The sequence below is a fragment of the Phyllopteryx taeniolatus genome, chromosome 18 (assembly GCF_024500385.1).
Source record: "Phyllopteryx taeniolatus isolate TA_2022b chromosome 18, UOR_Ptae_1.2, whole genome shotgun sequence".
In the NCBI taxonomy this organism is placed as follows: Eukaryota; Metazoa; Chordata; class Actinopteri; order Syngnathiformes; family Syngnathidae; genus Phyllopteryx; species Phyllopteryx taeniolatus.
The window spans coordinates 13633621-13659198 of record NC_084519.1 but is presented as its reverse complement, the minus strand read 5'-3'; the positions used below and the strand labels follow the sequence as shown (position 1 = coordinate 13659198).

The 25578-nt window shown below is 41.3% G+C and overlaps 1 protein-coding gene and 1 long non-coding RNA gene across 5 annotated transcripts in view; one reads left to right on the top strand and one right to left on the bottom strand.

The window, feature by feature from the left end:
- Positions 1-25578, top strand: part of LOC133468002 (uncharacterized) — a 104230-nt gene that overhangs the window by 75975 nt on the left and 2677 nt on the right. For 3 of the 4 annotated variants that reach the window (XR_009785356.1, XR_009785357.1, XR_009785355.1), the window contains exons 3-4: positions 23655-23798; positions 24089-24269. This is a non-coding gene — a long non-coding RNA (uncharacterized LOC133468002). The remainder of the gene's footprint in view (positions 1-23654; positions 23799-24088; positions 24270-25578) is intronic. The other variant, XR_009785354.1, reaches the window with a different exon arrangement.
- vrtn (vertebrae development associated) lies at positions 16618-20516 on the bottom strand. The gene is made up of 2 exons (XM_061754121.1): positions 19733-20516; positions 16618-18909 (listed from the first exon to the last, which is right to left on the bottom strand). The coding sequence occupies exons 1-2, from the start codon at positions 20087-20089 to the stop codon at positions 17239-17241; spliced, it is 2028 nt and encodes a 675-aa protein (XP_061610105.1). The 5' UTR covers positions 20090-20516; the 3' UTR covers positions 16618-17238.

The window sequence follows — 25578 nt, the reverse complement described above, 5'->3', positions numbered from 1 at the left end:
TTGTTTTTGACTGCATTAACTACTGCTAAATGAAGCTTATTTCTCATCGAGAAATTAGATGTAAAAAAACAGAGATGAATGTCAAGCAGCAGGTTGGGATTGTGTTTGGTTTCAGAGTGTCCCTGTGCTATGTTTATGGTTTTCAGATCCGTATTGGTGAACTATTACGTCGCAGTTTTGAACAAACAAACAAAGTCCAAGCAAAGGCACCTCATTTGCCTTTCCCCATTTCCAATTGTCCACTCCCACCCACTTTATCTTCCCTCTGTGGCTTTCTCTTTTAATTACTGTCCCCGCTTTGGTTGCCGTCAAACAGAAACAATTAAACGAGGAGTGCTTTTAAAGCCATTCCATGCGACTAACGAAAGGACGGAAAAGGAAAGTGCAGCGGGAGGAATTAATTGGGTTCGGGAGACGTTCCGGAGAAGGGCATGGTTGGTCGGAGGTGTCTTTCTGCGTCTTGCATGAACAATGTCAGTGATAGGAGTGCTGTTAGAAGCCATTTGCGTCCCTTAAGGTGCAATCTATGTACATTAATACAACCCATTGTGATAACTGATTACAAGGTAATTATCGGTTCCCGGTTACTGGTATGTTCCCAAACATACAAAAGCAGAATGTTTAAATGGCACACAAAGAAAATTGACATTTTAATTGCTTGTATCCAAAAATGAGAGTCTCGGGAGTCTCTGCCCACTCATCAAGTGTGAAATTACACAACCAAGAAAATCTTTTGTAGGCTGCCTATTTCATAAAATGTCCGTGAGCGTTCATCATTTTGCTAGATTGTGATGTCACAAAGCGGCTATTTTATTGTACATGAGACGCATCGAAGCGGTATAGTGTCAAAGCAAAACAAGATAAGCAGAGCTTCAGTGTTGTTGGATGCACTGATCCGTGTTCGCTTACGGCAGAGGTGTCAAACTCATTTTTGTCACGGGCCACATCGTAGTTATGACTTCCCTCGGAGGGCCGCTACAACTGCGAACCCATATAAATGAAAGATGACCTCATATACTGTAATTACATGCAGTAAGCACAACACATTGATAAATAACCAGTTTTGAAATCAGAAGTCAGATGTTTTTTGACGATTACATTTCTTTTTAAAGTGGGATTGGTAACAAAAAAAATGCTTGCAAATATCTCAATGGTATTACACCAGAACAATGAGCAATTTCGATTTGCCTTTGCGGGCCACATAAAATGATGTGGCGGGCCGGCTCTGGCCCCCGGGACACCAGTTTGACACCTGTGGCTTACGGCCTTATGGTGTTATCCCCTGAGAAGCAGCACACACTCGAATGTCTAGTGAAGTTGCTGAGATGGGTCCAGAGAGTTTCCTACCTACAGCATGCGCCACATGCTGCAACACTAATTGACAAGTGTAATTTGTCGGCTTGGTGATGAAGTGCTGCCTCTGCGAATGAAAAGACAAGGCACGCTTTTACTGTCTTCCTAGGTACTCGTTTTTTTCTACATATACTAACCTAGTAGTAGCCGCTATAGCCCCGTCATAATCCTTTATCTCCACCCCAGGTCGTCATGGCGTCTAAAGCCAACTCAGTTTGGCCTCGCAGTCGAGGCGGGCGGGGTGAGCAGTGGCTCATTTGCATGAGATAGGACCGCCCCCTTAAAACAGGCTAAAGAAATAGGAAGTAAAGTGGCTGCAAGTCTTGATCCTTGGGGACTTTTGACGAAAGCATGTCCCAGACATTTTATTAAGACACAAGCTGGTCACAAAACAAAAAACTGCAACGCAAGATATTAGGCTTATTCATAATTTGCTTTCACACACTCATTGTATAAACATAGTCTATGACATGTTCCAGTGAGCCAAACATCAATCAGCTTTCATTTCACTTTGAAGAAAACATCTGCCCCGGAATTTACTGTTTTTCTTAGCGGGGTAAAAACATAAGCTCCTTAGGGGAGGGAATAAGACTGCTGAAAGTCAAAGGAACATGAGCGGTTCGTCAGTCGCCATGGTTACGCGCGTACGCAAAGCAGCGGCATCAATGAGCAAAAGAGGAGCAAACAGACCGTTGCAGAAAATAGGGAGTGATGGGGAGCGACGGTGAATGGGGAAAGGCCGTGATGCGGACGGGATCACCAGCTGGGAGGGAGCTTGAAAATGAAGATAGAAAGTTCGGGTTTTTTTCATGTGACATTGCAGGACTGAAATAGCATCTTAACGCGACATTACACCAGTGGGGGCAGCTCGTTTAGTCACATTGCGACACCACCCCCATGGAGATGACACAAATGGAAAGTCGCTTATGACGACCTACATTTACACACGTGGACAAAATTGTTGGTACCCCTCTATTAATTTAAGATAAACCCACCGAAACAGATGATTATCATAATGACTAATAATACTTTTTTTTTTTTTTTTTTTTTTTAAAGACTGAAAATTAACCAACGGAAATTAGACATTGCTTTTGAATTGTGGTTCAACTGAATCATTTAAAAAGAAATAAATTGATGAAACAGGCCTGGACAAAATGATGATATGTTTAAATTAATATTTTGTTGCACAACATTATGAGGCAATTAATGCAATCAAACAATTTCTGTATCTCTCAATGAGACTTCTTCTTTTGACCCACTCCACATGAGCAAACTGCTCCAGTGAACCGATTCGTCGACGCGTCGATTTTACCACTCCGCCTCAACGTTTAACACTTGAAGTCGACTAATCGATAATCACGTGTTTTTGGTATCCCGTCTTCCGATTGGCCAATTTACAATTACAATTTTTCAACTCGCCCTTCTGCTGCCGCCGTCTACTATAACGCTCTGTGAAGCAGCGAAATGTCCAGCCAACAAGGCGAGATTGTCTTCACACATCTGCGCGGGTGCAAGTACGAAAATAAGCTGCTGGTGGACGAGAATAGCGGGGTTTAACGTGACGCCAACATAAAGTGCGCTGCGGGGATATCACAACAATTGTTCGAGTAGTTGTGATTTTAGCATCGATTGACACACGACAACAGCAACGTTGAACGCACTACGTTCCAGACACGACATCAATGGGTGAAAATCAGCGACATAGACAAACCATATGAAAAAAACTTTATCTATACAGTGGAACCTCTGTTTTTGTATGTCGTGGTTTTTGTATGATTTGATGATTTCTCTCATCTAAATTTTGTCAAGGTTTTCGTTCATCTGCTTGGTTTTCTTTAAAACCATTCATTTCTTGATGCGCATTCATCCGAAGCGTTTCATAAATTGTGTATAAATGATTCAGCAGACGACAAGGCATAGTCCAAAATGCGCACTTTTATTCACAACTCAAAAGTCATCACTCAGGCAACATCTGCATAACACATCCGGTCAAAAGTCAGACCTCTAAAATAAAAGCATGCAGTATAAATATACAGTTTCACCAGACTTTCTTGGGCCTCATGGTGTCTTATTAACAGTCTCACTAAATAAACATAGTTTGAGTGCGACTGCTAAATAAGCCACCATAGGGCTAAATAGTGTAATTATTATACTACCATGCTGTATGTTTTGCCCCAACTTGTCTGATTGTTGCCGAGCAGACCGGGAGGCTTGTTACTGCCTTGAGTTGTTAATAAATTGTGAGGCAGGCGTGCTAACCACTAAGTGTGCTAAATGTTGAATTTAAAACAATATTTTAACCAGCAAAAAAGCACCTTAGTACACCTGTCCCTGGTGGAAACAAAAAGAGGCCGATTGCTGAGTGTTCAGTCATGCTCGACTATTTCGATTTATCAGAATGAACAATAGTGATCAAGTGGAAGGATTTGCTGGTGCTGCTTTCCAGCTAAAATGGATGAAAGTGCGCAGTCGGAGATGAGCTAGAGTTGAGTCGAGTGCTCTGCTGGGAACCCGTGCTGCATTATTCCACGACTGAAAGCGGGGAGGCCTGAAGCTGTTTTGGCTGCCGGAAAAAAAACTCTCGCCGCCGGGGTCAGAGGGTGCCCGCCAAGCATGTGGCGTCAACACAATCAATGTATCGAGCATTCTGCAGCAGGGAGATTGCGGTGCTACAACACAACACAGAACTTAACGCACTATACACACACAAGACGGACTTGCTTGTGTCATACATAGCAGTGGTCCCCAGTCACCGGGCCGCGGGACGGTACTGGTCCGAGCGCCTATCGGTACCAGGCCCCAAACAGTGATTGAACAAATAATATTTTATTGCTCATCAGAGTCTGAAAGAAGTTTTATTTTGAAAATCAAGTGCATCCGCCTGTGCTTGTTTTGCAGCATAACAATCTTTCCTTCTTTTTCCATGTAATATTAATTTTTTTCATAAAATTACCACTTGATTGTCCTAATATTTGTACACTTTTTTTCACATGATTACAATATTCTTCACGTAAAACCATGACTTATTCCCATAATATTTCCCAAAATATATCGTGAAATTAAGACTGTATTAGGCCTATGTTCCTTCCTATCTTTTGTATTTTCCACTCACAATTTTACGATTGTTTTTCGAGCTCTTTTAAAATGACAAACTAAATATTTTTTTTTGTTTTGAAAAAAAATGATAATGTTACAATGTGGAGAGCTCACTGCAATTGAAATCATCTTTCAAGCACTTCTTAAAGCGGGATGCTCTCTCTCTGCCAAGTGGTCTTCTAAATGTTATTTATAGCCACGACTTACCACTTTTTTGGCCCCTTTTTCTTCGGTTGGGTTACCCACCGTGGTGATGCAGTACCAAAAGGGTAAAACTAGACACACTGCAACTTGTTGATTGGTTGATAAACATGGTTTTCTAGCTCACACATCCATTTCCTCAAGGTGCAACTAAACTTCAGCTATCGTATCTTCATCCTCCGCGCTAACATCACCATCAGGGTGCGTCCGGCCAAAACAAGCAATGGTATAATCATAAGCAACCTTAACACGCTTTTGTGCTGCTGATGAGTTCGCCGGCAACACGTCAGTAATTAGCTCGAGTGTATGTTTGGGCCCTTATCGGCGTATTACTTTCACGGATAACTCGGAACTAATTAATCAGGGGAATGGAGGGAAGTGATGGGATTTGCTTCTCTCTCAATTTCTCCTCACAGGAAGAGGTCGAAGAAGCAGCAGAGATAAATTCTTTTGAGAATTTCTTGATTTAGGAGGCTGTATTGTACATGCGTAATCTGTTTTGTTTGAATGATTGAAGATGCTCTGCGGGATCTCATTTCAATGCAAAATAGCCCAAATGTCATTTAGCTCCCTCAACAATTCTCCCTATGCTCAAATAATTGCTTCGATACAATCTCAGCATTTCATCTAATAACGCCCGGGGGACGTTCCGATGGAGCGGTGCTAAGTCTTTGAATTCATAGTCAGGAAATTTGCTCAAAATACAAAATTAAGAGAATTTGGTCAGAGTTTGACGAGAAAAAGTTTGAATAATTACTTGTTACGTGAATTTTTTATTTTATTTTACTAGAATAACGTCAAAATATTTAGGCGAGTTGTCGGAATTTTACGTGGGGGAAAAAAAACATGTAATTTAAAGAGCAAAAGCTCTTATTATTGCCTAAAAACCGTGTCATTTTAAGAGAATAACAGCAAAATATTTGGAGAATTAATTTAAAGTTTTATGGAAAAAAAGGTCAAAGTATTGCATGAGAAAAACATCCCGTCGTCCAAAAAATAGAAACATTCAGTTATACTTTTTTTTTTTTTTTTTAAAAGCTGCAATGTTACGTGGAAAAAAAATAATAATTCTTTAAAATAAGTTGTACTAGTTCAAGAATAACATCAAAATATTAGGACAATTAAGTCTGAATTTTACAAGGTTTGTGGTATAGTGCGTGAGAAATGTATGAGTTTTACCAGAAATACTTTGCGATATTGTAATAATAGCATCAAAATATCAAGAGAATTAAGTCATAGTTTATGAAAACGAAATCTGAATATTACATGAAATTTTTTTATAAATAAAGTGGAATTTTATGCAAATATAATATATATATGCACGCCACCACAGCCGGTCCGTGAGAAAAATGCCGACTCCTAACCGGTCCGCGGTGCAAAGAAGGTTGGGGAACCCTGACGTAGACCACTGAGCTGGCAAATGGCAAGTGAGGAGTCAGCAGCCCCGCCGGGATTACGACGTTTTTTTACATTTTTAATTAGCATTTAATGACATTATAATTACATTTTCTTGTCAGCGTCTCGCTGTAATTGTCCCAGTGGCGTTCCATGTATACGGACAGATGAGCGCTTAGGACGTGGTGGGCCGAGACTTTGATTACAGGGAAAACGTTAGCTTCTGTATCAGCTGATGAGATCTGATTCGTTACAAAAGCGGGGCGTCGGATGTTTTGAAGCGAACAATGTTGTGCATGCAGATGCGATGTCGGCCCTTGTAAGCGACAGCGTTATAAATCATCTCCCGGCGTGAGCCATCTGCTGTTTGTGTTTGCTACTTGCAGTCTGCACCAGCAATTAGCATTCGTTCACCAGGGACAAGCTCAGACCTTTAATTATGTCAAAGTCGCTATCTATTTTCAAAACTATAGCTTTACATATATAGACTATATATGATTCGGTACAATTGTAAAAAAGGAAAATAAATGTCAGAATAGAAATATACTGAAATATTTCGATTCTACACTAACTAAAAGTTATAAATATTTGGCTTTTGGATGAAATTTCTGGGGGAAAATGTACTATGACCTTTACAGGTGAACTTAAGGTGACCTTCTTTAAACCTTTGAGTGCACGTTCAACACGGTAGATATTTTGATTGATTGATTGATTGGTTGAGATCCTGGGGACCTTTAAGGAACACGTGAACCAGGGAGCATGAACAATGCAACAGATTCGGAGAAGCGAGCCATTCCGCAATTGTTTGATCAATTCCTGGCGTCGTGTCTCGTACACTTGTTTTGATAGCATTAAAGTCTGAGCCGACACTTGCAAGCTATTTGTTTAAAAAAGGTAACAACCGACATGTGGTTATCGCCACTAAACGAGCGTTGAATATACTGTAAATGACAGTAAAAGGCACTTTTGGTCTCCTCGAATCGGCGGCTGACTTTTCCAGGAGGATGACCGCGAGGCACAACTTGACTCTTTCTAGGGAGAAATCCTTTTCCAAGTCTGCTGATAGAAGATGCGTTACCTAGGTAACTGCCAAAAGGCGCCAGCCGTGCGTTTTGGACGTGAGCTGTCGAGGATGCGCAGATGTTGGGATGATTATCGCGCGACCTTCCGTTTTTTTCCACTTTCCGGTTCTGTCCAGTGTTAGACAGCAGCGGCAGGAATGTGTCCATTTGGAAATAAACGACAGCGTTGAGATGATTCCGAGCGCAAAATGCATTCATGAGTGAAGAGAAACAATTATTGGGAGCACCTGATGATCGGAATTTTGAGACTCAAAATTCCGACTTCATTCTCTGTAATACTATGGTTGCGTCTTGAAAACCAAGTAAAAAAGCAGGACTTTATTCTCATAATATTGTTCTAAAACAATAAAAAATAATTATATAATTCATGACAAGATTGCGTCTCAAAAAATACGAAAAAAAAAGATTTTGTTCTCGTAATACTATGACTAAAAGGAAAAATACAGCTTTTCTAAATATAAATAAGATTAAATAAAATCAGTTCCTTTTGTCATACTCTGACCGTCATCTAAAGAAAACTAAAGAAAAATAAATTCACTTCATTCACAACAAAAAAACTAACAATAAAGACATTATTTTTGTCGTATTCTGACTTTTGTTCCAGAAAAAAAGACTTTTCTGTTTGCATTACAACTTTATTCTCATAGTGTTACAATTGAGCGTCTTTAAAAAAAAAAGTAGGATTTTATTCTCGTAAATTTCTGAATTTGAAGTGTTAAATGACTTCAGTTTTGTAATTTTACACTTCCTTCGCGCGAAATATTCTGATTTCCATTCTCTAAAAACACAACTTTTTTTTACAAACATTATGACTTCATTCTAATAATGTTATAACTTTTCTAAAATAATAAAACATTCCAACTGTTAAAAAGAAAAGAAAATGACTTCTGTCTCATAATGTTTTATTTTGTATTCTTGAACAGGTATGACTTTATTGCTGTCATAATCTGATTTATTCTCAAAATACAACTTGATGACATTAACATTTTGGCTTTATTCTCATAGTATTACTCTTTTTTTCTGGAAATTCACAAAATATACAATTTGATTTCATTCTTTTAATTTTACAGCTTATGTTGTCCAATAACTATGCCTTAATTGTTGGAAAGTTACAACATTGAGTCTTGTAATATTACACATTTAGTCATATTTTAACCATACTTTCCGAAATTTAGGTATCCTTTTTTTAAATTATTTTATAATCCTTCAACGATACAAAGTTTTTGAGTCCATTGAAATATATGAACAAGTTACCTTGGTCTCGTAATTAACATTATAGGGTGCGTACCATTTTAGGAACAAAAATGAAGTCAAACCGTGCCTCGAAATTTGACTGTTTGGATTATTTTATGTGTTAGCTAAGAGGGTCAGTCATCATCCCTACCATTGAAATGACTTTAACATTTTTATTTCACCGCGAGTGGACAAAGAGAATGACACTAAAAGGTTTAATGTGGCCTGTGAATGTAAATTTAGCTCAAAGGACTCTCCAGCGTTTCCACACCATTTGGAGTGACTGCAGAGTGCATATTTTCCTCAATTTTACTTGGATATGCGGAGGAATAACTCATGCAAAAATGGCCTCAGTAAACAACCCGTGGGTGGCGAAGGTATTAGAAGAGATGATACAGGTGGCCGCCTGCGGGGTTAACTCGGCGCTATTAGCATCACATTGGCTTTGAGGAGGAGGCGGCGTGATGCTCCAAAGCCGCGCACTCGGGACCCCCGACGCTCCGCTCCAGATGCGCGGCTCCGTTAAACCCGCCGACATCTCATCTCGAGGCTTTTGCGACTTCATTCGCTCTCTGGTTTTTCGACGAGTGTCGGTCAGATCGTAGCGGTTTATTTCCCGATTCACAGCGTGACCCCTCGTGAAAGTGTTTCATTAGAAACCGAGGCAGTTAAACTTGCCGTGGCACCTTTTCGACAACCCCTGCATTGTATTTCGGGTTTGCATCAGATTAAACGCTGAATGTCACGCTGGGCAAATCCAAACCGGCCATTTTTGGGATAAAAAGCGCGCCTCTGTCTCTTAACTCATTCACTGCCAGCCTTCCCAGTTAACATGGATATTTGACTTCTAAAGCCGTCAATGGCAGTGATTGTGTTAAGTGCGACGCAATTATTTTTGTCATCAGATACATTTCTCGGCTGTTTGCTGAAAAACTCAATGTATTGGGCCAAAGCTGGCTAATAGGAAAGTCGTAATTAGTGTCAAGGAAGTGAAGTGATACATCTCGACTGTTTCAGACCTTTTTATGTTCGGGAGGATCTATGTGTAGCCAGGGTTGCTCGCGGAGGTTATGGAGCATCATTGCCCAGTGTGTATGTTTTTGCTCTGCTGAGTGGCTTTTAAAAAGCTCAAGCATCTGTAAGCCCAGGATAATATTTTATGATGAGTTTGAAATGTTGTTATAGCGGTTTGGGATCATAGTTTGTGGTATATTTCCGGTTTAAACTGTTAATATCGTCAGTCCTAAACATTCTGAGGGGGGACGTCATTTAGTTATGGTTTTCCGCTGTTTGAGGCAGGGTTTGTTTCCTATCCCCCCAATAGTGAAGTAGTATTTGGTATGGTATCGTACCGTATGGTACTATGCTAGGCAATGTTAAGTCAGGTTGTGCTAGTTTTTGCTTTGCTTTCATAAGGATATTATAGTATGGCACAGCACATTTTGGTATTGTATAATGTGGTAATGTTTGTTATCGTATGATATTGTGTACGGTACGGTGCTACGCAAAGCAAAGTCAGGTTGTGCTAGTTTGTGCTCTTATAATGAACTTTGAGGAATGACAATTTTTTTTGAAATGGAAACACACTCGTTGCGGCGCCTTATTCGACAAACCCTGTACTTAATTCTGCATTTGCATCAGATGAAAGGCCACATGTCATGCAGGGCGGATCCAAACCGCCCACTTTTGGGCTAGATGGCGCGGCTCCATTTAAGAGCGGCACTTGTTCGTGACATTGTGACATTCATTATTTTGTTTGCATCAGAGGCTGGATAACATCCTCATTTGTCGTTGTGCCTCGCTCGCAAACACGATCACACAAAAGCAAAAGATGGAAAAGCAGCTTTTCTAGGCACGCACATTGATTGCCAATTAGAGCAGCCTGATGCGCTGTCGTGGTTCAGGTTTAGGGAACAAGTATTGACGCCTCGGGGGGGTCTCTCGCTGCGTCTTTGTCTGCTACTTTTTTGATAGAGTGCATTTGCGGTGCCACCGAGTGTGGGGGAACATAGGACTAAATCCTGCTCTTGAATTGTTTTCTAACAAGAAGCTACTTTGTGAATGCAAATTGGCGACACCATTGATTCCCCGCCAGTGCATCCGAGCACTCTGTCAAATCTGGGATCGATGTATCGACCTACAAGGGAGCTACACACGTCAAAATTGTCTTGAAGTCGTAAAGATATTAATCTCACTCTCATAGATTTCCCCCACAAAATAAAACCGACGTGTGTTAGTTTGCAGTTTGCGAGGAAATAAACACGAGCTGCTCGTGCTGAGTCACTTTCCGCCGGCTGAAGAAGATGAACATGAAATATTCAAGTGGCTTTCTTGATCTTTTATGAACTGTGTCTTACAGAACGCTTCTCTTTAGCTGGAGCGTGCGTCTGCATTTAGCATTGCTTGAATATGAAATGTGCAATTAGCGAGACGAGTTGGGGCCCCGGGGGTGCCTAACACTTTCCAGAGTATGTGCACGCAGCTGTTGAGGGTATTCATCAATTCATCCATTATATTTCGATTGGATGTGAATTTTGGCTTGAATGATCCAGTGAAACATTTTCCACCATTAAAAATAATAATAAAATAACTAAATCCTTTGGACTGCATGAGAAATATGTAAGGGTATTATGTACATTTAAGCATACAATACAAAGCATTGATTACTGTGATATGCTAAGCTATGCTATATTGCTGAGACATGCTATGTCATACTAATGCCTGATATTAGCATTTGTATTATGTTACATTAAATACTGCTCCAATATGGAATGGTTCAGTTATATTGTTGTTATGCTGTGCTACTGTCATTGTTTAGTCAGTGATAGTATGATATGCTGTGGTCGTTTGGTACGGAATAGAACAGTATGTTCTGATTAGGTATGGTATGTCAATTCGTTGCTAGGCTAAGTCAGGTTGTGCTAGTTTGTGCCATTCTACGATAGGGACTGTTATGGTAAGGCATAACACATTGTGGTGTGGTGTAGTGCAGAATTGTTTGGTCTGGTATCGTTTGGTATGGTACCAAGCTAGGCAATGCTAAGTCAGTTTGTGCTATGCTATCATAGGGACTGTTAAGGTAAGGCCTAACACAGTGTGGTGCGGTGTAGTGTAGAATTGTTTGGTATGGTACTAAGCTAGGCTACGCTAAGTCAGTTTGTGCTAGTCGGTGCTATGCTATGATAGGGACTGTTATAGTACGGTACAGCATAGTTTGACTGTTTTTTTTTTTTGCTATTTGTGGTATTGTATGGTACAATGCTATTCTTTAGATTCAGATTTTGCTTTAGATTTTAGTCGTTTGTGCTACTGTATGTATAAGCCAATGCTTGTATAGCGAGGCAGGGCGTTTAAAGAGTGAGTTTTTGATATTTACTTTGTATTATTTCATTTATCTTTCATACACTCGTGTCTATGATCACTCTAAACTTTGAGAAATGACAGATTTTATATGCAAAGTTTATTACTGGAACGTCTCCTGATACCTTTTCCCCCCTCCTTCTGCGATGTCATTTGAAATGCAGCGATGCCTTGAGGCATACGCGGCACAAACAGATCACACGTTCTTCGAGTAAACAAAGACCAGGCTAGATTAGAATAGTATGGAATGGGAAAACAAACCAAATGAGCGGAAACGTTTGTGTTTGATGGCGAACCTCCAGGAAAACAATGGGGGAAAAACAATAATTTGTGTTTGGGGAATTCTATATGGACATCTTGTTCCAAGTTTTGCAATATGTTGTTGTATTTCAACTGTTTTTTGACTGAATTTCTAAAGAAATGAGCACAATAAGTACTATCAGTTGAAGCCAGTTATAGTTGGAGTTCAACTTTTTGGGGACTGCACGAGAAAACGGGAAAACATACAAGGCCAGAGCCGAAGACAAACTCCCCAACCTCAAAACAATGAGGTTGACGTGCTAACCACCTCTTCCAAAACACCAGTTGAAAGTTAAAAAATGGAAGAAAAAAAAGAAGGTTGAATGTGGAAGACAATTTCACATAAAAACAATGACACTTTTGAATTATCATTGAAGAATCGGAACGTTTGAATCAGTTGATGTATTGGATGGCATGAGATGTCGTAGGTGTTCCTATAGTTGCGTCCAGGAGGACAGAGGACAACACGACGCTTTGTTTTCATTAGGTGTAAATTAAATGGAACTTTCCCCCAGGTGGGCCGCAACTTCACTCCGGTTTGATTTATTAGCTCCGGAGACAAAAGTGCAGAGGCCGCGCAACAGATGAGCGTCCCAATCCCGCTAGTCGGGTAGCACGTCCGATCGGAAACGAGCCTTATCCGTCAGGAGAGTATCGAAGCCATTAGTCATTATCAGCCGAGCGTGTGTGTTCTGCGCTAGCCGAAGCGGCGCTGGACGACGCCCCGGCCAATCAGAATCGTCGTTGCGGGAGAATCCCGACACAATCGTACCTTTCTCCGTTTCAGCAGTTTTGATTGTCCGTTGCAGTCGGAGTTTGTCCTTTTTTGTAGCAGCACCAAACCAGACTGTGATGAAAATAGCACTCTATATTTTATTTTATAAAAGCATATAGTAATAATGAAATCAAATGTAAATAATTAGAAACAGTTTGTGCATCATAACTAATTCATTGCCGCTCCTCCTGGTGTGTGCAGATTTGGCCACCGGGCGGCAGTATAATACAGTCATGCAGACAAATAAGAGTTTCACATCTCCTTTAAGTAACTAATTTACACAAGTTGTTTTTTTTGTTTGTTTTTTGCAGAGGGTAAAGAATATATCCTTTTGAGTATTACTTTGTCTGTCTACATGTAACGACTATCGATGCTAATTGTTAGCCCATCTATGGCATTTTGCATTCTGCAATAGCATTGAGCTAGCAAAAGGCAAAGTTAGTTCTTTTTAAATACACAATGTGCAATTCTGTTTGTTTGATGTTTAGTTTGACGGTAAACCTTAACTGGGAGTGGCATTAAAGAGCTTGAAGCCTCTTTTTTGTGAAGAATTGCTGCCAAACGGCTGCTTGTTGTGAAAAGAGTTGCGTTCACCGCCACAATACAGCTCTCATATCTAAAATGTTTGCTCATGTCAAAAGTCAAAGCAAAAAAAATCTGCAAAACGACAGCTCGTACCTGCAAAAATGCGTAAGTTGGCTTTCTCAAGACACCACTGTATTGTATCTGTTAAACTATCTATGCCAGCGACGTATTGACAGGCTGAACAAATGTAACTAGATGGCGGATTCAACGTGTAACCCTTTTTGTGACATCTTAGTTTTTTGGTGTGCAATGTTTTTTTTGTTTGTTTGTTTTTTTTCCCCCCAATGTAAAATATGTGCCTTGACTCACCATTATGTTTGGAAACACTGTGCACGGCCTCCATGGAGAGGTTCCGCTGTTGTAAATCCGCTTCAGGTTGTGCGCACGTACCTAATACCTTTGGGTGTATAGTTCTTCATTCAATTTAGACACAGCTGTAAATGTGAGCGGAAAACACAAACGAGTGATTTCATGCGCATTCACTACAGCTCATGCGGCTGTATGTTACATCCATTAAATCCACACGTGCACGTGTGTAGCCTTTTTTCTTTCAGTTCCACTTGTTCTGAGAAATCAACAATGCAACAGTCCAAATCCCCAGACAGGACCTTTTACAGAAGGCAGATGAACAAATGCAATCAGACCCACTAGTTTAGAACTCCCTTTGGCTTTTTGTGAAACATTACACACTTGATTGCAAGTGACAGTGCTATGATTCAGTCCTCTGAGACACAATTTGTACATGTTATGCACAATGCGGGGTTAGTTTATTTCCATTATCAATACACTTTAACTCAATGCTCTGCCCTCCGTATCACGGAGCAGAAAAATGGCTTTGTTGACAACTCACTCGTTTTTGCAACACAAGCACACTTTTGTTGCCATTTTTGTGTTGACATAAAGCCTTCCTGTAATCCCCAAAGAAATAGCCGCAACGTGTTTTTATTTTTATTTTTTGGGAAACCCAGCTCCAACTATGTTCTGTCGCAAGCCGCTTGCGGCAGTCTGGAAACTGGACGAGCTGTGGTCACAAGAATTGTGGTTTGTTTTGCATACAGACCAACATGCTATTTTAAAAAAAAATAATAATAATTGAACTGCAAAAAAAACTGCATAAACAACAAGAAGTTGGAGGTTGCAATAGCACCACACTGTTTTTTTTCCCATGCTGCACTGATGCCCATGGTGGCATGATGCTGTTTTCATACAAATTAACAATTTGACGTGCTGTCAGTAGCATAGCGCTAGCTGTAAGCTCCCCGAGCCAGAGGCAAAGCTGCACTGTGTTTGTTGACGGACAAGACATTTACACAGTTATACTGCCTCAGTACTCCTCTGTACCCTCAAGAAAAATATGGATACATGTACAGTAAATAGGGACTGACCCCCAAAAGTTTACAATTTACACTTTACAGTCGGTTATTAACTCGAACTGCCTTGTCCTGCTCAGTTGCCGCCCAGCGTGCCACTTCCGGCAACCAAAATGGAGCAATTAGCTGTTTTGTCATTACAAGCGACTAAGCATTTTTTCCCCGAGGCGGTATTGTACATTTTACTGTATTGAAAAAAACAAAAATACCATACTTTATAAGTCTTATTTAAATAAGCTTTGCCCAAAAATAATTTTGCAGCCTTTTCCAGCCTAAATCATGCAGTCTTGTGAAAAGCACACTACTGCTATCTAGTGGATAAAAAGTGTAGTTACATGTGTTGTCCCTTATTAAATGCGAGGATCTCAAGCCTCCACTGATTAAAAGATGATTAACTACTTTGAAAGACAAGCCAAAAGCTGCTCTTTTGTTATCACACGTTAGCACCACTTTATCCAATCAAGACTTTAATTAGGAGCCCTATCAAGGCTCTTTTATACACAAATAAACAGTCGCTAGCCACTCTGTTGTAAACACACACATATACTAAAGACCTTCCAACCCTCATTAATTCCACACCATGCAGCCGACTGCTCACAACACTTAAAAATGTGCTCGCCAAGGTCGCTTTCCTCAAATAAAACTTGCTTCAGACAAAACACATCAATATTCTGTTTGTGCAAGAGAAATAACATGCAGATCAAAATATACTTATTTTGGGGGGGGAATTCGTAGCAATTGGTTAAAAAAAAATTTCTTGATGTTCAAAACGTAAAAAAAACAAAGCATGAACTTGATTCAAGCCACCTAATTTGGTGCACTTTGGCACTGGACGTTCACTCATAAAATACATTGCATGATAGCATCATTGGCAGGGTAGGAAATTTAATATTTTCAGTATTCATGTTTAACGAAATAGTTGATTACAGCACCGAATAAACATTTTTATTTTGTAAACATATTTTCTCATTAAGGTGAAAAGCAGCTCACTTTTAATATTTCCCATAGTCTTCAGCCAAACTTCCCGTGTCAAATTTGTGCAAATTCACCAGAAATTTTCACCCCTTTGTTAAGCATTCCAGTCATATCATAAATGTGTTATTTATTTATTGAATCTTACCAGGACATTCTCATCAACCAAAACTAAAAGTAATTGTCACTGTAGTAAAGCCCCTAAAAGAGAGAACATTTAGACTCACTTATGACATCAAATAGTTCTTATTCCTGAAGAATGTTATGCATATTGGCCTAAATTTCGGGGATATAAACAGGCACTTTGTCTTTTCATTTTTAAGATCTTTTTCTGTCTATGCAACAAAAATGGAACTGCGAATGTTATTAGAATTGACAATCTTTAAGGTCTCAGACCACTGGCCCATTGGCCTTAAGGAGATCCGATACAAGAACTGTAAAAGCCTTCACAAAGACAATAATGCTCTAGTTTCATATTCATTTAACAAAGTGTTTATGATGTTGGTGATATCTTACCGTTTTGACTCTGAAATAAATGTAATCAGATTGAGGGGATGTAAATTTTGACTTCCACCTATCAAACGATTTACTTTTACACTTTACGAGTGAGTGGTGGTATCACTTGATCAAAGCGTCTGAGACAATCCCCGCCCGTTCTCTACATTTCTTGAACCCCCCTCACAAAAAACAACCTCTCGAGTCTTATCTCTACCACCTTGATCCCCCTCGCATACAATTAAGACCCCCACACCCCCCACCCTTGACCATTACCTCCATTAGCATGAGCACAATAAGCTGCACAGAAGAGGGGAAAAACACACAAAACCCCTGACCGGCTATTGTTAAAAGATGAGCATTTGCACGTCACATGCATGGAGAGTGGTCCTGCTCTAAAGCCATGGAGACCTTCAGGTCCAGTTTTGCAGGGGAAAAAAAGTGGTCCGCTCTAAACCGAAGCAAAATTGCTGATGTTGGTGCAGTTATTTATTTTACAAGCTTACAGCAACGTTTGCCTTCAGCCACTGACGGGAAATAAATACAAAAAGTCTGCGGCACTTTTTATTTTTACATGAGGTGAGCACAAATGTAACACTGCACGTACAAAAAAAAAGCAGCTTATGAAAGGCAAATGGGAATAGGTAGTCTTGAAATGAGCAATTGTCAAAAAAATATATTCACTTACATTCAGGCGTCTTTGGAATAACCACAAAGGTGCATTTTTGATCAAAATGGTACATTCACAGTGTGTTGGTCTTTGGTGCAAGTCTCTATAGTGTTGATTACTCAGCAAAAAAAGGCATAAAAATGGGTGAAGTAAAAAACTGTAATAAGAACCCTAGCTCATACAAACAGTCCACATGATATGCAACAATAAAAGAAAAGGGTGCCCGGTACGATGCTTAGCAGGGAGTCCAAGCTTTGAACTGCCTTTTGCCTGCGGGGCTTCAACACGCCCGCGACTCACTCACAGTCTCACACCTGTGCAAATTTTCCAACTGCGGGGATGTGCCAGGCTTCAGCCGTGAACCAGCGACACCCCGTGGTGCAGAGCCCGCTTCCACATATAATAGGTGGAGCGCGGGGTGAAGGGAAAGTAGGAACGGAACTCCTTGAACGTGGGGAAGGACTTCTCCTCGAAGCGCTGCTGCAGAAACAGCTTGGCCTTGGCTTTAAAGTTGGCCAGAGCCACGACGTCCACGGCCAGCCTCTGCCTGTCCGGCAATGAGACCGCCAGGCTGTGCTTGGGATGTGCCGCGCCGGGGCCGGCAACGTACGCGGGGATCTCTGCGGGCGGGAGCGCCTTGTGGTTGTCTACGATGTTGACGATGGCCATCGGCCTTTCCTCGACTTCAGGGGCGTTGACCTCGGTCACCATCCTCTTTTTGTTGCCGCTACGCCACAGCCAGAAGAAGCAGAGGGACAAAGTCGGGAACCTGAGCTTGAACTTGCTCAAGGACAATTTGGACTTCTGGACCAGCAGCTTGGCGACCTCTCGGAGTTGTTTCTTACTCATGTACGCCAGCTGGAAACTTCTGTGCTTACGCCTGCAGATCTTGGTCCATGGAGCTGCTTCCCCGATGTTCTGCAACACCAGAGAGATGCTTTTAGGACTTTGGCTCTTGTCGGCGTCCGAGCTGTCCGAGCTGCTGGCTTTGTAGCCTCCGTTGAACAGCAGGGCCTCCCTCCTCCAGTTGTAGTAGGTAGACCTGGAGATGCCTGGGAAGTTGCGCTTGAAGAGCCTGAAGGGAAATGAGGCATTGGTGGCTATGCAGTTCTGCAAGCAGCGTTTGGCTTGCTGCATGTGGGCGACACTCTGGGCCCGCTCCAGATCCAGAGGCCCCAAGCTGAGCTGGAACATGCCGGCCACGCTGTCTTGTTGGTCTGACTCGTCCTGTCTGAGTTCAGGCGAGGACCAGGCTTCCTGCTCCGTGCTCTCGCCGGGACTTATCTCTCCCGTGGACGACGACGTGGAGAAGGTTCCGCCCGACTTCAGGAGCTCCTGCTTCCAGTTGTAGTAGGAAGACCTGGAGATTTCTGGGAAGAACTCTTTGAATTGGTGCAGCGGGATGAGCTTCCCTTCCAGATAGCACGCCTGCAGGAAGTACTTGGCCTCGTAGCGGGCTGTGGACTTCTTACAGTGCTCCTGAGACTGCCTCTTCCAGCGGTAGAAGGTCCTCTTTGTGATGTTGTACTTGTCCTTCAGACTGGGATAGGAGAATTGGGAGTCTTGGTTGATGGGCTCCTCGCTCTTCGAAGCAAAGTCGCTCACGTGGACCAGCGCCACGAAGTGATCGGGTCGGAACAAAGTCTCGGCTTGCAACTCGCCGGACCACATGATGTGGAAGGTTTGAGGCTCGCGCTCTTTGGGCCAAGTCCTGGGCCGGATGACTCGGTTAAAGTAGGATCGGATCTTGTGGTTGAACATGGGGTAGACGGAGTATATGTTCACCTGAAGCACAGACGCCAGCGCGTACACGTGCCACATGTTGGCATACGAGTCGGGGAAGCACGAGGCCTTGACGTCGGCGTCGAAGATGGCCTCCAGGACGCTCACCGACAGGTTGAGCGTGGCCTCGGACTCCTCGGCGCAGAGGCTGAAGCGGACCGCCTGGAGCATCATCTTGGAGTCGATCATCCCGGACAGGTAGTACCTCTTCCACAGGACCATTTCCACAACCGTCCTCACCTGGTGGTGTAAAAATCACAGCTCAAGACAGATCGCTCAGGGGTGGGCAAAGTATGGCCCGCGGGCCATAGGCGACCCGCTCCGTTGTTTAATCCAGCCCAATGAGCAGTTACAGTCCTGTAATATTTGTTGCATTCACTTTGCTGTTATTACTAAAAGTGGTTAAATAAAATGTATTCATTTGTGTTTATTTTAATCATTTATCTCATTCAACAATTGCTGAATAGATTCATTGTAAAAATATAAAATAAAGAAATATATTGGTAAAATAACCTTATAATAATAATAATATTTAACATTTTTTGCATTTTAATAAATAAAAATGAGAGCATCAAAATAAACAATTTCATTAGCTACTTTATTTTCACAGTGTTTTCCTCAAATTGAAATTTTAAAATATTCATGTTTTTCATTCAATAATTTGTTAATTGACATACAGTATCATAACTAATAGAATAAATGATTATCGGTAAGATAAACCATTATATAATTGTTTAATAAATTATGATAAAATTATAACTAATACAATAAAATACAAATCAGCATTAATTATTATTTATTATTAAAATAACAGTTACTGTTTTGTTAAAATATATTTATTCCATTATCTCAATTTTTTTATTTAGAGTGTGTTAATGTTATGATTTACATTTAATTAGTAAAATTAACAATTTTACGTATACTTTTTGATCAAATCATTGGTTAATTAATGGTAATTAGATCAAATAATGGCATTTTACCCTAATTTTTCCCCTTACACTCGGAACCCAAAATTGGTACAGTATGCGTCAAACTCGATGGAAAGCTACTAATGGACCCTCACCTGTAACTCCAAGCTCAGCCCACTGTTGCCCAACAGCAGCATGCTCGCGGCGGCGAACAGCAAGTTGCCCTTTCCTTTGCAGCGCAGCGGCACGAGGTCGGCAGGGGCGTCCCGCGGGTACAGGCCCCGGGCGACGTCGTCCACGCCGGCCCACTCGGGGAAGCTCCGGCAGGGCAGGCGCGGCAGCGGGAAGGGAGCCAGGAGCCGGTCCACCTCCAGGGCTTTCAGGACCAGCGCGTCCAGGCCCGAGCTCTCCGTGGCCTCCTGAAGCTCTCTCAGGGTGGACAGCACCACCTCCTTCCTCTGGATCATGACTGTCGGAGATCGCAGAAGCTGGAAAATGTTTTTCGGCGCCATCCTGTCCTTACGGTATTCAGTGGTGCCTTAACTTACAAGTTTAATAGTGACCACGCTTGTAACTCAAAACACTCCCAAATGATAACATTTCTCATTCAAATGAATGGAAATGTCATTAATCCGTTCCAGCCCAAAAAAAGAGTTAGAACATTTTTAATAATACAAATTTCACACTGCAATATACATTTAAATAGAATGTAAATGACAAATGTTTCTGCCTTATGCAGCCCCTTCTGCTGTGGACGCCTTGGCCACCAGGGGGGAAGTATAACATATACTTTCAGATATAAACAAAGAAGATGGTCACAACTGTTCAATAATCTGCAGTAATATTAGACGACAAAGAATATATGCCTGTAAGGATTGTTATATTGTCTGTCTACGTGTTTTGCTGCACCGTTTGTATTCAAATGTCTGTTGGTTAAAAGATCAATGCCAGTTTTGTTAGCCCGTCTGTGGTGTTTTGGATTGTGCGGTAGCATTAAAGTTGCGGACTTTCGTGAGGGAACGTTGTGTGGTTATAAATACACAGTATGAGTAACGCTCTTTTTTTTGTTTGTTTGACAGTAAACTTCGACCACGAGTGGCAATGAACAGCATTAAGCGAGCACTTGCTATTTTTTTCCGAGAACTTTTCACAATCTTACAAGTTGCTGCTCGATGTTGTGTTGCGCTTACATCTCAAATTTTTGCACACAAGTCAAAGCAAAAATAAAAATAAAAATCTTATCTTGAAAAACTCGTAAATTGGGTCTCTTAAAGGCACATGCATGTACACGGATTACAATGTGCTGTATTTTTTTTAATGTTCACATAAATCTACAATGGATTTAAAAAGTGTGTTTTAATAACTTTGAGTGTATTTTAATACATTTCAGTGTGATCACAGCGTGTGGGAGGAAAACCTAAAAAGAAATGATATGCCCTGTATCGCAGATTTTCACCTAGCAAAATCATGTGACTTCTCACACAATGCAACAAAGTGTATAGCGACAATTCTTTTAAAAACAAGAGAGCCAGAGGTGAAAAGGTCTTTTTCTCACTGGTTCCCTACAAAGAGCTCATTTTAATGTGAGTGTATCAACGTGTTAATTCGCCTCTATAACACAAAAAAGATAGATTATTATTTTTTGTTTGTTTTTTTTTGTTTGTTTTTTAAAGAATAAGAAATGAAGGATTTTTTTCTTTAAATCAAGCCGGGAACCATATTTGGTTGGTTAAGTGTGTGTTCAAAATGGACCCTGCACACCTCAAATGAGGCAGTGGAATCATATCACGAATTAAACATAACACACAGTGAGACTCAATGAATACATTCATCAATTAATACATTCATCATTTGAATTAGTCGAAATTCAAAATGGGTTCCCTACAAAGAGCTAAGTCACTGCTCGTTTATAAACTTGCCCAGAAACTTGGAACATTTTCCTTAAATGTACACGATTTTAAAGGAAGTATATATATTATTTAAGAACTAGAAACAGTACTTTTAATCCAGCCGGGAGCCATATTTCCTTTTCACACATTCAAAATAGCTCCAATCATGTCATATCTTTCACTAAAACTGACAAGTAGTCCGCGCATTAGCGAAGTTCGGTGTGAAATGTTCAATGCGTCAACGCAAGCTTCGAAGGCAACGACGTGCAAACATTTCAACGTGCAAACGTACCTGCGGGGATGAGTTCACGTGGCGGAGGAATCGAAATGCTTCAATTACAAAATAATAATAATAATAATAACAAATAAAATAAAAAAAGAAGAGGAGCACTCTTGGTAGGAGTGTCTCGGCTCTCCTGGAGGACTCCCAAAAAGTGCGCGTCCTCATTCACTCACTCTCTCTCGCTCTCTCTCTCTCTCTCTCTCACACTCCATCGCGTGCGTGAAAGGTGACAATGAGGCGCAGCCGAGAAAGAAACCTCCTCAGGAAATTGTCCATCGGGAAAGAAACGGCTCCTCCTTCCTCTTCCTCCTCTTCCTCCCACTGCCTCCTCCACGGTGTTGCAGTCAGGGTCAACTTCAATGTGAAGTGTGAACAAAAGGACCCCCAGTGGGGGACTTGAACGTGTTATTTTGTCAACAGTTCAAGGTTATTTGTCAACTGCGCTCGGTCGGAATTAATTAAAGGGCACTTTTGTTACTCATACAAACTCCATTCAGTGTTTTGTCTCTAACGCTGCTTTGTTGTTGGAGTTTTATTACTTAAAATAAATATATCGATTTTATTACTTATACATAAAAATAGAATCTATCAAGCCGAACTGACTGTGATTCATCCAGTATTTATGTGATTCCTATTTTACTTTTTTTATGGTCCAGACTATTATTTTTAATGGTGGCGTTATAATATATGATACTATGTGAAATCTTTGAATGTACGTACAGTACAGCATGTTATGATATTGTACTGCGGCACAGTGCAGTACAGAGATACAAGTGCCATTCATTCTGTGTCTCAAATCATCTTTCCCCAGTGGAATTAATCAAAATGCCATTCATCCGTTGCAGCCGCCCAAAAATCCATCAATCAATCAATCAATCAATCAATCAATCAATCAATCAATCAATCAATCTAAATAGAATGTAAAGAATCCTGATTAATTGGTTGCAGCTCCTTCTGGTGTGCGCAACTGGGCCACCGCGAGAAGAGTTTCACAACTCCCGTACGTGTCAGTCCGTCTGCTGCAATAATATTAATCATTTTTCGCAGAGGGCAAGGAATACTATCTGCCTGTGAGTGATGGTCTATTGTCTGTCTACATGTGTTGCTGCCCCGTTTGTGTTCAAATGTCCATTGCTGAGAACACTGCCACGTCGATGCGATTCGTTAGCCCGTCTATGACGTCTCCCACGAGGCCGTAGCATTCAGCTAGCAGACTTTCATGCCGTTATGTGCTTGTTTTAATTACACACCTTGTATATTTCAACGATAACGCAACTCCTCAATATGCCTGAATTTGATTGACAAAATTTAACTGGGTTGGGGGGAAATATATATATATATATATATATATATATATATATATATATATATAGCATCATGGTTGACTAAGTAGTTTTTGTGTAATCCTGCTAACTGATGTTTGAGGTTTCTGAATGACCTCCCGGTTCTTTTATTCTGGTCCAGGTGATTGATTGACTATAAGGCAGGATGAAAACAATTCATTTGAACAAAAAAGGAAAAAAATCAGGTTGGTGAAGGTTCAGCGCTGAGGTGTGAAAGCGACTGCGACCGTGGCTAAGTGTCAGATATGTCCGCGCGTGTGTACGTACAGTGCATCTGTATGTTTGCGAGCAGAGCTGCGTGTGTATCTGTTATGGAATGTGGCAAACAAAAGCGTGCATGCAAAGTGTTGTGTAAGCGTGCAGCCAGTAGTTTCGATCAAGTCCCCCTGTTGAGGTGACCCTATCGGGGGCACCGAAGGACCCCGCCCCCAAGTGTTTGTAAGTGCGTGTGACAGTTGGAAAGCCCTATTTGCCTTTTAAATGCTCTGAAAATGTCCCATTTTGGTGTAATTTGTCACTGGGATTTGTGCCACCAATTGCCAATTCGTCTTCTCACCTTCAGGCCGTACCGAGTGCTTCGTACGACCTGAAACGGGCCGCCGTATCTGGGCTCGCTCCACGTTCTCTTATGTTGCTCTGCAGGGTCCACTTCCTCGGGTGGGAATTGTCTGGACCCTGCAAAAGATTTTTCCCACCGCACCGCAGTGTGAGTATCTGTATGTAACAATGTGACACATGCAAAGTGCAGACAGTAGTTTCTATCACTGACTAAGAAAACTCAAACAAAAACCGAACTTATTCGGTGCTTATCCAAATCAGCTTTGTTCAGGCCTTTGGCAGTGATCTGCTTTCTGCTGCGTGCACACAGTCGAGTGTGAGTTCCGTTTGTGGATTGGAGCGTAAAGTGTTCAGACTGGGCGTGGAGCTCGTCCTCCACTTTTTTAACACCTCTCTCTCTCTCTCTTGCTCTCTCTCTCTCTCTTCTGTCTTTTGCAGGATTTCAGTCATCAAGGGTCTTTTGTTCCACACACAACCCCCCAACTCACTCTCTCTCACACACACACACACACACGGACACACAGCAGGGGACAGCAACATTTGGCCCCCGCTGACCCATCAGACACGCTGGCGCCTGCTTCGGATGAGCTTCACGGCTTTGACCTTATCAGCTGATTGTGTAAGCTCACACACACGCGCACAATGCAAAGGTGCAGGATGCTTAAGTTGTGCAAATAACGCGTGTAAGATTTGCCACGGCTGAAAGGCTGCAGAATTGTGTTGAAAGCGGCGGTGCATTTTCTACGCGCCGCTCGCTAAAGGTTTTGAAATGACAATGGTGAAATTGTTGCGCAAGACAAGGACACACAAGAAGTGCATCATTCGGAGGTTTGAAAGAGTCACTGTGTTCCTTCAGGCACTTTTTCATGACCTCTGCCAAGGAAGGTTATGTATAAAAGCCCCCGGCTTTTCAGCTCAAGTCGTAAAATTGAATTCTTGCTCCTTCCCCAGTACCCAAATTTACCCAAACTATATGAAGAGTTCAAACGCAAAAGCAGAAATCTCCATTTTTTGGGGAATTGATCAAAATTATTTATTGAAATTTTATACTGGTTCCAGGTTACTTTCCAAGTGCCACCATAACAACCAACATTCAAATACACATCAAAAACGAGGCAGAGGTTTTATTCCTAAAAAGTATATTTCATATTATTGTAAGCCACTGTAACATTTTGCACAGTTCCGTCAATAATACTGCGCTGAAATGAAGGAAAATGGACTCATATAATGATTCAGATAAAATATATTGGACAAGTAAAAATTGTACCTCAATAAATGGTTAAAAGCTATTGTAAGAGATTAAAATGCCAATGGATTTTGAAAGAGATCTTTGATGTCATTTCCTCACAAAACCAAACAAGCCCAAGAAAATAATTTAGATCAAAATTAGAGAAGTCCAAAAGTATAAAAATCCACTGAAATTCTAAGTATTCAAAAATAAATAACGGGTGAGTGTACTTGAACGACAGTATCTTGAAGCAACCCGTAACCTTCACTCAAATTGAACCCTTCAAACGGAGAGACAAATGTCATTTACTAACTGTGCGTGCGCACGTTTGACGCACAAATCTGTGATTTATCAATATGTTTGTACATGTTTTTGAGTACAGAGTAGAAAGTATTTCTCGCAGTTGCCGTGGCCCTCAGCGCGAGAGGGAGTGAAGCTTGCCCGCAAGAGATAACAACAGCTCGGACTGATTCCGACCGGCTCGATCCGCTTTGCACGTCAAGGGCACGAAATTGTCAACAAAACTTGTTTTGGGCTGCGCGTATGCCTGCTGCATTACTTGTAATGTCGAGTCATTATCATTGAGTAGTATTGTTGATTGTCGTAGCTCATGAATAGTTAAATGCCCTCATCCATTTGTTTCTTTGCGGAGGATAAAGAATATATGCCTGTGAGTATTGTTGTATTATCTGTCTACATG